The sequence below is a fragment of the Lithobates pipiens genome, unplaced genomic scaffold (assembly GCF_037356315.1).
Source record: "Lithobates pipiens isolate NorthernLeopardFrog02 unplaced genomic scaffold, aLitPip1_a1.2 Scaffold_25, whole genome shotgun sequence".
NCBI lineage: Eukaryota > Metazoa > Chordata > Amphibia > Anura > Ranidae > Lithobates > Lithobates pipiens.
The window spans coordinates 177,877,655-177,895,056 of record NW_027507787.1 but is presented as its reverse complement, the minus strand read 5'-3'; the positions used below and the strand labels follow the sequence as shown (position 1 = coordinate 177,895,056).

Genomic DNA, 17,402 nt, shown 5'->3' with positions numbered 1-17,402 from the left:
AGTGGAAGGGACTAGGGGAGCGCTAAATGTCTATGGGTTAGGGCCGCAAATTACTTGCCTTGCCTTGGGTGCTGACAACCCACTCTACAAAAATAATGTTACTGTTAGGGGTCCCCACCACTTGAGAAATGTTATCAAGGGGTCATGGCACTAGAAAGTTTGAGAACAAATGATCAAAAGTGTGAAAAATACCATTATTATGTAAGTCAGCCAAAACAAGAATAAAAAGGGGGGGGGGGGGGGAGGGGGAATAAGGTTTGCGCTATGGGGACCGGAAAAACTACTTAGAAATTAGGAAAGAGGCAAAAAATATATATAAAATCACATATGTAGAGAAAGGAGGCTGCCACTACCAGGTAATACCAGCCTAATAGGTTGGAAGGAAATGTAAATACTAAGATGGTAGCTATAGCGCTCTCCTGTGACAGCAAATAAAATACATATTACATGTGAATAACCAGTGCTAAAATAAACAACTTTCTTAAAGTGCTAGTGCTACCTAAACTCCTATGTAATTATTGCAGTGCAAATTGCAGGTGGTGAATAAAAACAGAAAAAATGTTAGAAAAATACTGAAAAAATACTGAAAAAAAATGTTGAAAAAAAATGTTAAAATAAATATACTCTATATTTCACAGCTGTGTGCAATCAAAAGTGCTTATGTGCTTTTGGTGCAAAAAACGTGCATATAAAGCTTATGAAACTTATATCATCTTCATGCAATAAAGTCCATTGAAAAACCATTAAAAAAACAATAAAGTCCAAAAAAAGATAACTTCAAAAAAATTCCACAGTAATTCAATCAAAGTGACTTGTGCTCAGTGCCTGGTGTATCCTGAATTGCAACCAGTGCGTTTTCCGTGCATAGGACAAATTGTCGCACTCACCAGCTCCCCTGCCCCTGCAGGGGTTAACTCACCTCCACAGTGTGAGCCCCTGTGTCGCTGTATAAATCTGGTCCGGTTAATATTCAGTTACTCCTCATTTCCTTGTGTTATATAGAAAGATAAAACATCCATAGTGTAGTACTGTTTAAGACTATTATCTTTATTGTAATACAAAAGTGGCTACTCACATAGATCAGAGGTAAAAACGCTTTTAAAATATAAACACCTCCGCCGCCTTGTGAGAGAGAGTGTGTATACGTTAGGCCACGCCCTACGCGTTTCGTCATTGGACGTCGTCTGGAGCACCTCTCTCTCAATATAGGGTGTAATGCTTATACTGCGCATGCGCGAGTGCATGAACGCCATATTTGTATCTGGAATAGGATATAAGATGAACGTACTTTGTATTGCGGCATGTAAGCACGTACAGCATTACATCCACCCTCTAGTTCTGCTCTAAAACTATTACAACAGCGGCTTTGTTATACATATACATGCGGCGGCTTATTAAAAACAACATGATGCATTACACTATGTTACATCGTATATCTTATGTGTTAATCCCCTTAGAGATCTTACATAGAAGATTAGCATTATTTAATGACAATTATAATAAAATTGAAATAAAGATAAAAATAAAAATTAGATGAAGTATATATATGCCCTACTGAGGACCAAAAAACAGAAACGAAAAAAGGTGCCCCCCCAGCTTAATTGTTATAACTATGGGATTGGGAGGAAATAAAATATATAAATGAAATGTGTATAAGAAACGTATAAAAATATAAAAATATGAAAAATAAAAATAGAGAAATTTCAATATTTTAATTTTTAATCTGGGGGGGCGGGGGTAATATTGGATTAATTTTATTCCATGGGCTGGACAGGAAGCCACCTAATTTATATAGATTCTACAGACACCATTTGAAAGGTCAGGCAGTGTGGATATGAATGTACTACATTCGACCTAATTGAATGCATTACATTCGATCCAATCCATCAATGTGCTGTATTGTACTCCTGGGCTTAATGTGGTGTGTTGGAAAATTTCAACATTTTTTTTCAGTATTTTTTCAGTATTTTTCTAACATTTTTTCTGTTTTTATTCACCACCTGCAATTTGCACTGCAATAATTACATAGGAGTCTAGGTAGCTAGCACTTTAAGAAAGTTGTTTATTTTAGCACTGGTTATTCACATGTAATATGTATTTTATTTGCTGTCACAGGACAGCGCCATAGCCAAAACAAGCAGACTTCTGCGTATCCAAAACGAGTCTGGAAATTAGTTTATTTGGGTAAACATGGGGTTTACCCAACAATTTATGTAACTTTACACAAGGAAATCTTTATTTTCATCAATGTGGCTGTTAATGAAACTGCATTTTTGTATCTTACTAGTATAGGATATCAGCTCTTCCTTTAGACACATTCTATAGTTAATTTTCCTAGCCAGGTTTGTCATATTGTGAACCACCATTTTTTGTACAGTACCCCTCCATGACCTGCCTAAACATTTTAGACCTCAGTCAACGTGTAACCCATCCTGGAGAATTCCACATCTTTCGCACCCAGGCGGCATTAATCTTACTATCCTAGGCTCTTCTTCCCCTTCCCCTGACTGAACCCTGATTCCTCCCTCAAATAGGTCCTTGCGTCTCCTCTCCTCTCCCCAGATGGATATCACTCTGACCTGGGTATTTTCTTCAAATGACCCTACTCTGTGGTATTTTCATCCTATTACCTTGAGCCAGGTTATTCTCTTAAAATTACCTTGACCCAGGGTATTCGCTTTCTATAACCCTGGCCTACAGTTTTGATGTCATATTACCTCGACCCTGGGTGTTCCTTTCATATTGCCCTGATCAGGTTATTTTCCTCATATTACACTGACCTAGGGTATTCTATCCATAGTACCCTGACCCCCATCATGTTCTCTTCATGTTATCCTATTGCTTCTGGCCACAGAAATTGGTCCTAGTACACTCTACCTCCTGGCTGCAGGCACTGCTCCTGACACACTGCTTGTCAAACTCTACTGATTGCCCTTGCAGCTGGGCACAGTAATTCCTGATATGATTTGTTTGCCAATCCTTGCATTTGAACACAGCTTCTCCCGATACACTCCATTTGCCAAACTCTGTTCCTTTGAGCCACTGCAGCCTTACACTGCAATTTCTGGTATGGTTAGTTTGCCAAACTCTGCTTCTCTTAGCCTTTTGCAGCTGGGTTGCTTCTGGTACTCTCCATTTGCCCAAATCTGCTCCTCCAAGCCCATGCAGCTGGGAACATCCAAGCATGTCTCTGGTGATTTCACTAGCTTCTTGTTTTTCTTCTCTAGTTGCCTGGCTGTCTCTGCCAGTGATCCTTTTGCATCTTTCTGACAGTATGCGAGGAAACAAACTGGCAGGATGCAAAGTCCAAACCTGGTGAATACAGGCATTATTCCTGATACTGTGGGGTTGATATACTAAAGGAAAATTGACTGTGCACTTTGTAAAGTGCAGTTGCACTCTACAAGAGCAGTTGCTCCAGAGCTAAATAAAAGAGCAGAAGCTCTGTTGACTTCCATCATTCAATCATGTAGCAAAATGCATTTTTTTAAATTATCCTTGCATGTGATTGGGTATTCTTTGTAAAGTGAAACTTAGCCTCGTTTACTAAGCTCTGGAGCAACTGCCCTTGCAGGGTGCCAATGCACTTTGCAAAGTACAAAGTCTATTTGCTTTTAGTAAGTCAACCCCTCTGTTTGTCAAACTCTGCTACTCTATGCCCTTGCAGCTGGGGATAGATACACTTCCCTGTTCCTCAGCAAAGCCAGTTGTATTCAGGGTATTGGCCAGTTCACTCCATTTCACTTGGTGCATGTCAATTTACTTAAGCCAGCCATCATACACTGTTCGAAGCTCGGCCGGTTTAGTCGGAACCGGCTGAGATTCGAACTATTAATGGGCAGGCTGAATTACCAACCTGATCAATCGATGTAAGATCAGAGGATGAAAACAATTATGAAAGCAGGAAAAAGGCCACTGATATAAATAAGTTATTCACTGATTTTTCTCTCTGCCTGAAAATGATAGTTATGCTTTTCTTGGTGTAAATAACTGCAGCACTGATTAAGCCTGGGAAGCACAATGTATACTTTGTCCAGCACTCAGATATAATAGTATCACTTTACTTGGCTAATGTTAGTTCTGCCTGTCTGCAGCTCCCTAATTACAGTATGTATGCTGCTTGTAACACACTGTTCAATTGTGCATCTGCTGGGGGAGTGTGTGACTTTATACACACGCACAAATGCATATGTACAACGTGAATGATAATAACATTTTGTAAGACAAGTCTAGAGAGCTTTTGCATTTACTCCTACAAGAAGTTAACATTCAAACGTGAATTTTGGGTAGCAGAAAGATATACTGATTGGCTTAATAATATATTGGGAAATAGCATATTCTTACAGCAAAATATATCCTCTTGTGTGCATTTAAAATAATCTGACATCATGCAAAGTACTTTTGCTAACACGTTAAGGCTAGCTTATATTTTAAGAACTATTTCCAAATAAAATGCAATACCAACTTATGTAGGCAGTTTAATTATCAGATATATTGGTAAATAAAGGTCTATGAAGGGCAACCCATGGCACTTAATCAGAAAACAGATGTTATCAGTCTCCTGAAATTAAAGTGAACTTCAGGGCAAAGTAACAAGAGCATTTAAAAGAAACCCCCTCCCAGTGGTAACTTCCCTATCAAAATGAAATACTTAGTGCCCCTGGGTGTGGTGGAGCAAGTAATGTCCTCTTATTTCTCCCTGGATACAGTGTTGGGTGCTTGTGTGGCCAATCTTTAAGCAAGCCATAGATGAATTGATTTTCTTCCCTTCCACAACAGACAGTAGGAAAGAAAATCGCTTGATTCCCCAGGAGGGCGGGGGGGGGGGCGAACACTTGCCATCTGGCAGAATACAATGAACACTGCTAGCGGCTAAAGCCACTGGCTGTAATTACATGAAGATAAATCCAAGAGGCTGGTTGTACCCAAGTCAATCTATGCTGAACCAGCTGCATTTCAATCCATGTATGGCCAGCTTTGGGGTGGTTTACTCTCACGTGAGAACACTGACCTTGTGTAAGCTCTGATCGGATTGATGTGGAATTAATATGGTTAATTTTTGCTCTTTTGGTTTTGTTTTAGTGGGAAAATGGGGTGGCAGTGTAGCAAATAGATTTTTAAGCAGTGTGGGATGGTCCATTATGTGAACCTGTTATGTTGCCCTGTACCAACACAGTACAGGTTCAGACCACCCAATCGTTGCCATGTAAATGAGAGAATCAACAGAAAAACAGAGATTATTGGGTGATTATCATCACCCGATGACCCCGCCCATTGTCCCTATATAAGTCGCCGCGCAACACATTCCTGTCATTACGGCCAGAGACAGAGTTGAGTCAACATCTCAAGGAAGAAGAAGAGAAGGCAGCGACAGCGGCGAGAGAAGACCGAGCCACCGCCAGTAAAAGAGCTGGAAGAAGGAGCGGAGGCCCGGAAAGAAGAACCGAAGAGGGGGACAAGACCCCCGAAGTTGGAAGAAGAGGCGGCGACAGAAGACCAGGCCACCACTAGAAAAGAGCTAAAGGAAGAAAGCGGAGGCCCGGCAAGAAGAACCGAAGAGGGGGACAAGACCCCCGAAGTCGGAAGAAAACCCACGGGCGGCGACGAAGAAGAAAGCCAGGCTCCTCCGCTAGTAAACGAGCTAGAAAAAGAGCAGAAGATAGCGGAGGAGTCCGGTGAGAAGACCCCACCCCCAAGACGGAAGAAGACCCCCGGAGCTATGCAATAAATTATTTTGAAACCTTGTGTGGTGTTTTTTTTTATATTTTTTTCACAGGTGAATGGGTAGGGGTACATTGTACCCCATACTCATTCATATGGGTGGGTGGGTGGGGGCCGGTATCTGGAGGCGCCCTTATTAAAGGGGGCTCCCAGATTCCGATAAGCCCCCTGCCCGCAGACCCCGGAAACCAACGGACACAGTTGTCGGGAAGAGGCCCTTGTCCTCATCAACATGGGGACAAGGTGCTTTGGGGTGGGGGGGCCGCACCCCCCCCATGTTGAGGGCACGCGGCCTGGTACGGCTCAGGAGGGGGGGGCGCTTGCTTGTCCCCACCCCCTTTCCTGACCGGCTGGGTAGCGTGCTCGGATAAGAGTCTTATATGGACCTTGGGGGGGACCCCCGCGCCGTTTTTTCGGGATAGGGCTTCCCCTTTAAGTCCATACCTGGTGACGGGGCCAGCGACGTGTCAACCTAGTCCGCCGGAAAAGTCCGGTTGTGTGTGGGCAGGTCCACTTGTTCGGAAAGTCCGGCGGACCTCCGCTTCAAAGTCCGGCAGTTTGTCCGCCGGGCTAAGTCCACCAGACAGTCTGATCGTGTGTACGCGGAATAAGACAAACTGTCTCCCTTCTCTGTTGGTAATTGATGTACAGACTCAGAGGTTTAACCATAAGTGTATAGTACATTATTACATCAACAATGACCTTTAAATTGCGCCGGGACAGCAACAATGATGACCCAGATGGGTAGCTCTGGCAGACAAGGGGCAGTCTAACAATTTTTTATATAAGAGAACGTGTTACTAAAAGTTATGAGGAATCGGAACATCTTCACTCTTCATTGGAACCCAATAGGGTTCCTTGGCAATAACAAGGATCACTAACTGTTTGCATAGTTTGTTATTACCTTCTGAGACATCAGAAATGGCCTAAAAATCCAAGAGATGGTGCATTAGCTGCTTTAATCGAACCAAGTATGGAAATTTTTTCTTCAAATTATCTCCAAATGCTAACAAATAGAGACTGATTTAATAAAATAAAATTATTTAATCATATAAATAGCAAATCCTGTTTTTTGATTGAAGTCAAGTCCAAATCAGCCATATTCAAAGCCTCCTAAATCAGACATATTTTATTTCCTGTTGTGTTTCCTGTCAAATGCTACCACGATATGCTGTTCAAAGTCTTAGTGAAGTTTACTACAAAGCCATATAATTTGAGGGTACTAGAAAAAGTATATTCATACCTGTGAGCCTGTCCATCCAAGAAGCGCAAAGGCATATTGCTCGTATGGTGTTACTACCAGGTCTACGCGAATAGCCTTCCATCTTCGGTGGGCATAAGACTCTTTAGGCTTTTTGCTGTTAGCATTTTTACTTTCTTCTTCTTTTTGAAGCCGAAGAATTAGAAAGCACTTTTGGAAATGATCAAGCGAATCTACACATCTGCTTGGGCGTTTTGTGTCATCAAATGTTGACTCCACAAGGTTGTGGAAAAGCAGTAGGCTCTAAAAATAATGATAATAACAAATGAATATCTCATACTATGATGTGTATTATGTGTATAATATGTAAAGAGGACCCTAAACTAAGCTCCTCTGGCATCCAAAAAGACAGCCATGGTGGTGGGGCACATGCACTCTAACAAACTATAATGTGCAGGCAGATGCAAAAAATAAGGGGATTTGCCTGGATCACCGAGTAAATAATATTAATTGTACTAAACAATTAAGCAATCACTAGTTTGAAGATCAATCTCGTCCACATGGATAACCATGAGACACATAATTGCCCTATTGGCATACAGAACAAAAAATAAGAGAATAAAGTTCTCTTAAGAGAGTAGCAGGCAGATGCAGCCTGTTAGTGGTCTGAACATACTGTAGATCTCATTTTTTTTTTAACTGCTTCAGCTCTTCAAGATTATACCCCTTTCATGACCAGTGCATTTTTTTGTGATCCGACACTGTGTTATTTTAACTGACAATTGTGTAGTCATGCTACACTGTACCCAAATAACATTTATGTCCTTTTTTCCCCACAAATAGAGCCTTTCTTTTGGTGGTATTTGATCACCTCTGCGTTTTTTTGTTTTTTGCACTATACACAAAAAAAGACAGACAATTTTGAAAAAAAACTATATTTTTTACTTTCTGCTCTAAAACACATCCAAAAAAAATGTAAAACAATCAAATGTCTTCATTAGGGATGAGCTTCGAGTTGGAGTCGAACTCATGCTCGACTTGAACATTGCCTGTTCAGCGAACAGTGAACAATTTGGGCTGTTCGCGGCAAATTCGAAAAGCCGGAACACCCTGTACAAGTCTATGGGAGAAATCTAATGTGCTAATTGTAAAGGGTAATATGCAAGTTACTGTCCTAAAAAGTGTTTGGGGACCTGGGTCCTGCCCCAGGGGACATGGATCAATGCAAAAAAAAGTTTAAAAAAAGTTTTTCAGGAGCAGTGATTTTAATAATGATTAAAGTGAAACAATAAAAGTGTAATATTCCTTTAAAATGTCATACCTGGGGGGTTTCTATAGTATGCCTGTGAAGGGGCGCATGTTTCCCGTGCTTAGAACTGTCCCTGCACAAAGTGTCATTTGTGCAGGAAAAAAGTATTTTAAAATCACTTGCGTCTAGTGTGTTTGTCTTATTTAACCATTTTTACACTTTCTTTGTGAAATGGTAAGGGTACTTTTGTACCCCTTACCATTTCAAACAGGGGGGGCAGGATCTGGGGTCCCCTTGTTAAAGGGGGCTTCCAGATTCTGATAAGCCCCCCGCCCGCAGACCCCCACAACCATCGGTCAGGGTTGTGGGGATGAGGCCCTTCTCCACATCAACATGGGGACAAGGTGCTTTGAGGGGTCACAGACCCCCAAAGCATCCTCCCAATGTTGAGGGCATGTGGCCTGGTACGGTTCAGGAGGGGGGCACTCTCTCCCCCCCCCCTCTTTTCCTGTGGCCTGCCAGGTTGCATGCTCGGATAAAGGGTCTGATATGGATTTTTAGGGGGACCCCACGTCAATTTTTTTTTTTTATTTGACACGGGGTTCCTCTTAATATCCATACCAGACCTGAAGGGCCTGGTAATTGAATTTAGGGGAACCCCCACACTTTTTTTTTTTTTAAATCAATGAATGAATTGTCGGCTAATACAGAGAACACTCATTGAGTGTTCTCTGTATTATGGGAGCCGACAATATAGCCGCAAGTGATTTTAAAATACTTTTTTTCCTGCACAAGTGACACTTTGTGCAGGGACAGTTCTAAGCACGGGAAACATGCGCCCCTTCACAAGCATACTATAGACACCCCCCAGGTATGACATTTAAAGGAATATTACACTTTTATTGTTTCACTTGAATCATTATTAAAATCACTGCTGCTTTTTTTTGCATTGATCCATGTCCCCTGGGGCAGGACCCAGGTCCCCAAACACTTTTTAGGACAGTAACTTGCATATTAGCCTTTAAAAGTAGCACTTTAGATTGTGAACGTTGGAGTCCCATAGACTTTAATAGGGTTCTAAAGTTCACACGAAGTTTAGGTCTGTTCGCAGGTTCTGGTGCGAACCGAACAGGGGGGTGTTCGGCTCATCTTTAGTCTTCATCAATTTTGGTCAATATGTATTCTGATATACATTTTTGGTAAAAAAAATCCCAGTACGTGTATGTGACAGTGGGGTCACTTTGGACACAGGGTGAATAAAAGAAACCCCCGATATGGTCTGTGATAGCCATATTCCAGGCTGTATATACATTGTATATAGATTGGATGTATACTGTATATGGGGGTTAAGTATCATTGCTGTGAGGAATTAAGTTGTTTTGCATTTCTATTGTTCATTTAAGTCTGTCCTTGTGTGTATTGTAAAGTGCCAGACAGACTGGCTGCCAACCCTTTGTGAAAAGATGTGTATTGGGTGGGATCGTTTGAAGCCTAGCAGACGTCAGGATGAGGTGTTGAGTCTTGGGATGTGTGGGTGGAGCTGGGCCCTTGTTCATGTTAAAGCATGTGCCTTGAATTGTGTATAAAGTTACAATGTTTCTCAATTATAAAGTCATTCCTACTACAGAAGAGACAGAGTGCGTCTCGTCTTTTTGCCAGAGGGGTCGGCTCCTATAGGAAAGGGTCGTTTAGCTGTGGATATTGGTAGCGAGTGGATGTGTGTCTAGGAGAGGGAACATCGTAAACGGCGTTAACCCCCTTTATATTAGGGGTGCCGTTACAGTGTATATTGATTGGCTTGCACAAAATTATAGCATCTACAAACTAGGGGCTATATTTATGGATTTTTTTATTTATTTCATTTTACTAGTAATGGCAGCGATCTTATAACGAGAATGCAATATTGCAGCAGACAAATTGGACACCTAACTGAAACGTTTGGCACTTTTTTGGGAACCAGTGACACTAACACGGTGATCAGTTCTATAAATATGCACTGTCCCTGTACTAATAACACTGTACTAATATACTAATGGCTGCGAAGGGGTTAACATCAGCGGCGATCAAATCGATAACTGTGTGCCTAGCTGGTGCTTCAGTGTAGTGGGTGAGGTACTTTTACTAGTGGAAGGTGTGAATCGGTGTTGCTGCTTTACAGGAAAACAAGATCCATGCCTTCAGTACTGCCAGAACGGCGATCTGCATTGTTTACATAGGCAGATCACTGTTATGCCTGTGTACAGAATGATCAGAGGGTGCCGGTGGATGAGAGTTCCGTGGAACCCGCTGTGTGAGCCACCGCCTGCACACACTCATGCCCGTTACCCAGAAGTGCAAGATCACGCTATCTAAATGTGATCCTGCATAGCACAGTTACCCTGTAGAAGAAGGTGGATAATAATAATTAAAAAAAATGTATTGGTTCTGTATATGGTACTCATGTCCTGCTCCATGGTCTCGGTAATGTTTGGCTTTTTAACTAATGTTGTAACTAATAGTCTGTATATGGCTGACACTGCTTGAATGAATGGACCCCTTTGGCTACCATCTATAACACTGCTGCTTTATCGTCAGCTAATTATATCTCTAGAAAGTAAATCCTGGATGATTTATTACTGCAGAGGAGCGTCAGTTATTTATGGTAATAAAATATTACTTACCCGGTTCTTCAGTACTTTAATAGTTTTGTGCAAAATTTGATTTTCATCTTCTTTGCGGGGACATGTAATCAGGATATCCACATCATGGCCAATATGTTTACCCCTGTATAAAACACATAGTACTCCTACCAGTTATTAAATATTTCATGAATGTTTTTAAAATCAATGTACATAATTTGACCATTACAAAAAAATGTCAATTAAACAACGTTTTATTCCAAAAGCTAAACCAATAGAATTGTTTTTGTTTGTTGAGATTAAAGCACAATTCCAGGCAACTTTTGTTTTCTCTTTATTTCCTGTCCCTATGACTTCAGGACAAAAACTAGGGATCATGTTTGTCATTGAAATAGAAAAATTCTGCAGAATGGTACATTCTAGATGCATTAACTCTAAATAAATGGTCCTTTTTACCATCTAAAACTAGCGCAACCTGTGGATATATATTATTGTTTATAAATTATTACTGTAATTATGATTTATAACTATAAATTGTTTATTTAATGTATTGCAGAGTTTATGAAGGCTTAAAAATCTATTTTTTTTAAACGTATGTTATCTATTTTTACATTTCGATAAAATATTTATTTTCCAAACAAATATTTAATTTTGATTTCTCTCATGAACCCGGGGTCATAGAGCATTATAGGTTTTTTTTAAAGAGAGAGCGCAGCAGAAGAGGTTTGCTTTAAGACTCTTTGTTGCTATTTGAAGCAGAATTAAAGCCAAAAGCAAAACTTTATTATAAAGCATCCTACAAATTCTTAGATGTGATGGCTCTATTCTTTTTCTTTTTTAAAGGCATTATTTCCTCTATTTTCACTTGGTGATCTCACCAGTAAGTCAGTTATTTTTTAACAGAGCAAGATATTTTCCACATGTATTAGTTTACAGGGATAAGACAAATCATGTAACACTGACAGTAAAGCTTACAATGGTCAGCTTTTATTTGTGTAAGCTTTTTTCCTAAAAGACCAAAAAAAAAAACGTTTGCTGTAACTAACTATAAAGTGTCAGCTGTAGTGTGGCTTTAATGTGTTAGTGTATTTAAAGCTGCTAGTACATTTAACACTACCCCCCCAGACTGACAATGTTTCTGCCTGCTGTGTCCCCTGTGACCATTCATCCATTTTTATTTTTATTTTCTCTCTGTTGTCACCTGGTGATTAGGCCGGTAAAACACCTCCTGTAGTAAAGTGTCCACACTCCTCTTCATACGGCACACAGGAACAGAGCAAAGACTGTCACTCTGATTACAGAGGAACGATGTAGCAGAGAGAGTTGACACTTAGTGCTTTGGATTGAAAGTACAAATTACATAGGGATATGCTTTGTTCATATTACATGTCTGTGGTTTACAACCACTTTTAACCACTTGTCACAGAATCATATACATGTACATGATTGTGTTCAAGTGGTTATACCAGGCTTATGGCTGCAGCTGTATGGCATAACCCTGGTCATTTTTTTTTCAGCCAGTAATGCACTTATATCTATAATCTAACCTAGTAGCTAAGTAGCCGCTGGATTGCTTTTACAGGTGACAAGAGGGGACGTCCCCCCTTTCTGCAGCCACTCCAGGCTCTCCTGTGCAATTGAGGAGCCCAGTATATAATCTGGCGGTGCCATCTCTATGGTCTCCAAGCTTTCTAAACAAAGGACCAGTTTACTGTCCTTCAGACTTTAGGGGGGCTGGACTCTGGCCATTGGGAGTAGAAAAGTTCCCAATGTCAGTGACAAAAAAAACGCCCCATCTTTTGTGTCATTGGCAGGAATTGTGCCCTATCACCGCTGTCATTGTGGCCCATTGTTGGTGTCATTGATAGAAATTGTGCCCCTTCATTGCAGTCAGTGGGGGGAATAATAGCCTATTGTTGTTATCATTGAATGAAATAGTGCCCCAGGGGCCGGATAAAATAAAGCAAAGGGCCGTAGTTTGGAGACCACTGGTCTAGGAGGCCGGAAGCGCCATTATTTTGCCATTTCCAGTTAGGTCAGATGTAAATATTGTCTTTTTTTCTTTTTTTGGAAAGCATGAGATCATTTTTTTTTGTCATGCTTTATTTCTATCACAGGATGTTACTCAGGATTGTTTGCGCACAGAAGCGAACACATGCATATGTTGGCACCACACATGTGAGGTATCACAGCGAACGTTATAGCAAGAGCAATTATTTTAGTACTAGACCTTCTTTGTAACTCTGAACAGGAAACTTGTAAAATGTTTAAAGCTTATGGAGATTTTTAAGCACCATATTTTGTCACCATTCTATAAGTGTGCGCAATTTTAAAGCGTGATACTTTAGGTAGCTATTTACTCAGTGTAACATCGTCTTTTATAATGTACCCAAAAATTGATTTACATTGTTTTTTTTTTTTTTTGCATAAAATTGAAAGTGTACTTTTTTCAATCAAAATTGCATTTGAATAACTGCTGTGCAAATACAGCGTGACATAGAACATTGAAAAAAACTTCATTTTATTCTCTAGGGCCTCTGCTTAAAAAAATATATAATGTTTGGGAGTTCTAAGTAGTTTTTCTAGCAAAAAAAAAAAATGCTGGTTTTTACTTGTAAACAAAAAGGGGTTGATTTACTAATACTGAAGCGTGCAAAATCTGGTGCAGCTCTGCAGAGAAACCAATCAGCTTCCATTTTTTTTTGTCAAAGTCTAATTCAAGGATATGTAATTAGCGGACCTCCAGCCATTGCAGAACTATAAGTCCCATGAGGCATAGCAAGACTCTGACAGCCACAATCATGACACCCAGAGGCAGAAGCATGATGGGACTTGTAGTTCTGCAACAGCTGGAGGTCCGCTAATTGCATATCCCTGGTCTAATTGAACAAGCTGAAGTTAGAAGTTGATTGGCAACCGTACTCTACACAGCTGCACTAGATTTTGCACTCTAGTTTTAGTAAATCAACCCCAAAGTGTTAGAATAGGCCTGGTCCTCAAGTGGTTAAGGTAGTTGAGAAGACACAATTTTACAATTTCTAATTTAGTTATAACTATGCAGGCAGCCTAACTGCTTTTGCTTAGTTTCAGAAATAATTTTTCTTATCTTTTTCATAAGATCTTTTATGTGATCGTGCATCTCCGCGGAGATAGTGCTGGATTTCTTGGGCTGGTAAATATGTATTTTTTTAAAGTCTGCAGCTGCAATGTATGTATAGCCAGATTCATCATTTTTTTTGTGATGGGAATGTTTTTTCCAGTTTTAATCAGAATTGATGTTTTAACCATTTTCTACTCTAATCAAAGCTAACATTGGCTTCAGATATACGTTACAACAAGAGAACATAAAGGCAAAAACAATGAAAGTGGTATTAAAGAGGAAGTAAACCCTGATGGGTTTACTTCCTCTTTTTTTCCCTGCAAAGGTAAAGCATAATGGACTACTATGCATCGCATAGTAGCTCATTATGTGTCACTTACCTGACACAGGAGCCAGCGAAGTCGCCGCTGATCCCTGTAGTCCGCCGCGTCCATCTTGCTGGTGGCGTCTCGCTGCTCCGACCAATGACAGCGGCGCAACCGCGATGACGTCACTCCCGCGCATGCGCACGGGAGTCGCGCCTCGCAGCTCCGCCGCTGTCATACGGCGAAGCCGCGATGACGTCACTCCCGCGCATGCGCACGGGAGTCGACAAATTTGGCAAATCCATTCTTGGATTTGCCGCATTTAGTGCGCCTGCGCGCCGCTGTCTACGGTGCCCATTTTCGGGCAAATATCTCCTAAACCATATAGGTTTAGGAGATATTGCTTGGACCTACAGGTAAGCCTTAATCTAGGCTTACCTATAGGTCCAAGTTGTTTGGAAGGGTTTACTTCCTCTTTAACCTCCCTGGCGGTATGATTATTTCTGATTTTAGGTGCTGAAAGCGGTACAATTATTTTGCATGGAAATTTGGCGTTTTATATTGTAGGCCTGCAATTCTTAGGAATAACTCTCTTAAATCTGTTCAAACCAGAGTCTAGTAGACATCCCGGGTATGATAAAGTTTATAATATAATAAATAACTATAAATAATGATAACAAATAATAATAAAAATTATTCAATAATGTAATCAAATCCAAAAACACTGAAATTTGCTCATTTGCAGAATTGTCGCTGTCATTAGATTTAGTGTTTGGTGACAAATTTCCCCACAAATCGCTATCGCTCAATTCTGCAAGTGATTCGAATTTATTATCCCTGTTTTCTAGCTGGTCTAAAATCACTTTTGACATAGAGGGACACTTTTTGGTTGCTATGGACAATCTCCAAATTCCAGTCAGAAAAAAACAGTATTTATAATATAAAAGTGCATGCAGGGCACTGCACAGACCACTAGGGACAAAGGGGGTGTGTATTTTTTTTTATACAGTACTGTAATCTGTAAGATTACAGTACTGTGTGTGTTTTGTGTACTTTTACTTTTTTGAATTTGGCACCGATCTCCGCTCCCGTGCGTCGTAAAGTCGCAGGGAACGGAGCTCGGCGGCACTCGGGCACTGTGTGAATTGAGCGGAGGACGGCTCACACACACAGAGAGGACATCGCTGGATTCAGGGGACAAGGTAAGTAAGTCTCCCTGTATCCAGCGATGCAATCCCGAGTCTGGCTCGGGGTTACCGCTTGTGGTACTGAAATTCCAGCCCGAGGCAGACTCGGAATTACCACCAGGGAGGTTAAAGCTTGTTTTTTTTTTTTTATGTATAACAGTATAGATCAAGCAGCGCAATTGAAAAACCTAGCAACAGCAGCTGAACCCTGAGAGTCAAATTATCAAATCCCAGATAGCAATAAAGGTAAAAAGCAGTGCAGCGCAAAAAACAAAAATACTCATAATAAATTATATACAAATAATAAAGTCCATAAAGTTCATATTAAAATAGGTGATAGAACGCCAGAGTGTCCAAATAAGTGCTTCTATGGACCAGATACCAGGTGCTCATGTGACAACCTCCACCGATGACAATTCTAGCAGCTCACCTCATTGAATGGACCCCTGAGTAAATCAGACAGGTCACACAGTCATTTCCCTCATAGGGTATAACAGCTGGATCATTGGATGTGATAAACACTGGGGAGGAGAGTACTCAGATGATAATGAGATCCCTTGCGCTCTGACCATGAGCTCCGATTCACAGGTACATGGAATACAAGCAGCAGAATAAAGTGCTCTCCATTTGATAAAAGCATTTAATCAAGTAAAAAAGTTGCACTTACAAGTCAAGCACTATTCCCAGTGCAGAGTGATAAGGCAGATAACAAACAAATCCACAAGGAACAACGATAGACGCAGGTGACTTCACGCTAGTCACATGGTTCACTACGTGTTGCGTCCTAGGGGGCAGGACTTCATCAGCGGTGACGGAATGACGTTAGACACCCACTTTATATGTTGTGAGCTAACACCTAAAGATGCTAGGGATTTAACTCATGATTGATCTCCATGGAAACCCTGCTCATGCCCGGAACCAACCAGAAAATTACCTAGCATATGAGTCAATGGAAAAAACACACACACACACCATTCATAATAAACTGTCAAGACAATGGGGGTGAACATTACATAGCACGTCAAGACGGAAATGGTGCATCTTGCACCTGTCTAATGCCCATCAAAACCTATGAAGAGGACAAATGACACAATATATAACTGTCTTAAAATGGGCATAAATGCACATACTATACAAAATCAATATTTTTTGCTATAATAAATATCCCTCAAAAATATATAAAAAAACAACTTTCTTCCTTAGTTTAGGTCGATATGTATTTTTCTACATATTTTTGGTAAAAAAAAAAATCGCAATAAGCTTATATTGATTGGTTTGCACAAAAGTTATAGCGTCTACAAAATAGGGGATAGATTTATGACATTTTTATTATTTTTTTTTTTACTAGTAATGGCGCGATCTGAGATTTTCATCAGGACTGCGACATTATGGCAGACAGATTGGACACTTTTGACACTATTTTGGGACCATTGACATTTACACAGTGATCAGTGCTATAAATAGCCACTGATTACAGTATAAATGTCATTGTCATGGAAGGGTTTAACACTAGGGGGCGGTAAAGGGGTTAATTGTGTTACCTAGGGAGTGATCTCGTCCTCACTTAATGAGCTACTGTTTAAGGTGTAAATACCTGTTCCTACTGGGGTTTTGGTCTTTTGTATTCTTCTACCCCCTTTCCTTCCTCTCTTTCCTTTCTTTTTCGTGGTTGGCTATTTCCTTGAGGGGTTTGTTGAGACGAATGTTTCCACCATTCCCCATGGTTTGGCTGGTACATTGGGCTGCTAGAATTGTAAATATAATTTATTATTAATATTTGTGTTTTTTGCACTCCACTGCTTTTTACCTTTATTGCTATCAGGGATTTGATAATTTGACCCTCAGTGTTCAGCTGCTGTTGCTAGGTTTTTATTTGCACTGATTGATCTATACTGTTATACATTTATTTTACAATTTATTATAATTTAGCAGCAAGTATGGATATTTTTCAGTATTTCGAGAAACGTAAGGTAGAGATAGGGGAATTTTTTTTTCCCGTAACTCACCCTCTGAACAGGCCA

At 40.4% G+C, this 17,402-nt stretch overlaps 1 protein-coding gene across 1 annotated transcript in view; it reads right to left on the bottom strand.

Annotated features, from left to right (window-relative positions):
- DNTT (DNA nucleotidylexotransferase) overlaps positions 1-17,402 on the bottom strand; it is a 618,183-nt gene that overhangs the window by 176,767 nt on the left and 424,014 nt on the right. Inside the window, exons 8-9 of the mRNA XM_077455236.1 lie at positions 10,832-10,934; positions 6,965-7,225 (exon numbers count right to left, since the gene is read on the bottom strand). Of these exons, the coding sequence (XP_077311362.1) occupies positions 6,965-7,225; positions 10,832-10,934 (364 nt within the window). The remainder of the gene's footprint in view (positions 1-6,964; positions 7,226-10,831; positions 10,935-17,402) is intronic.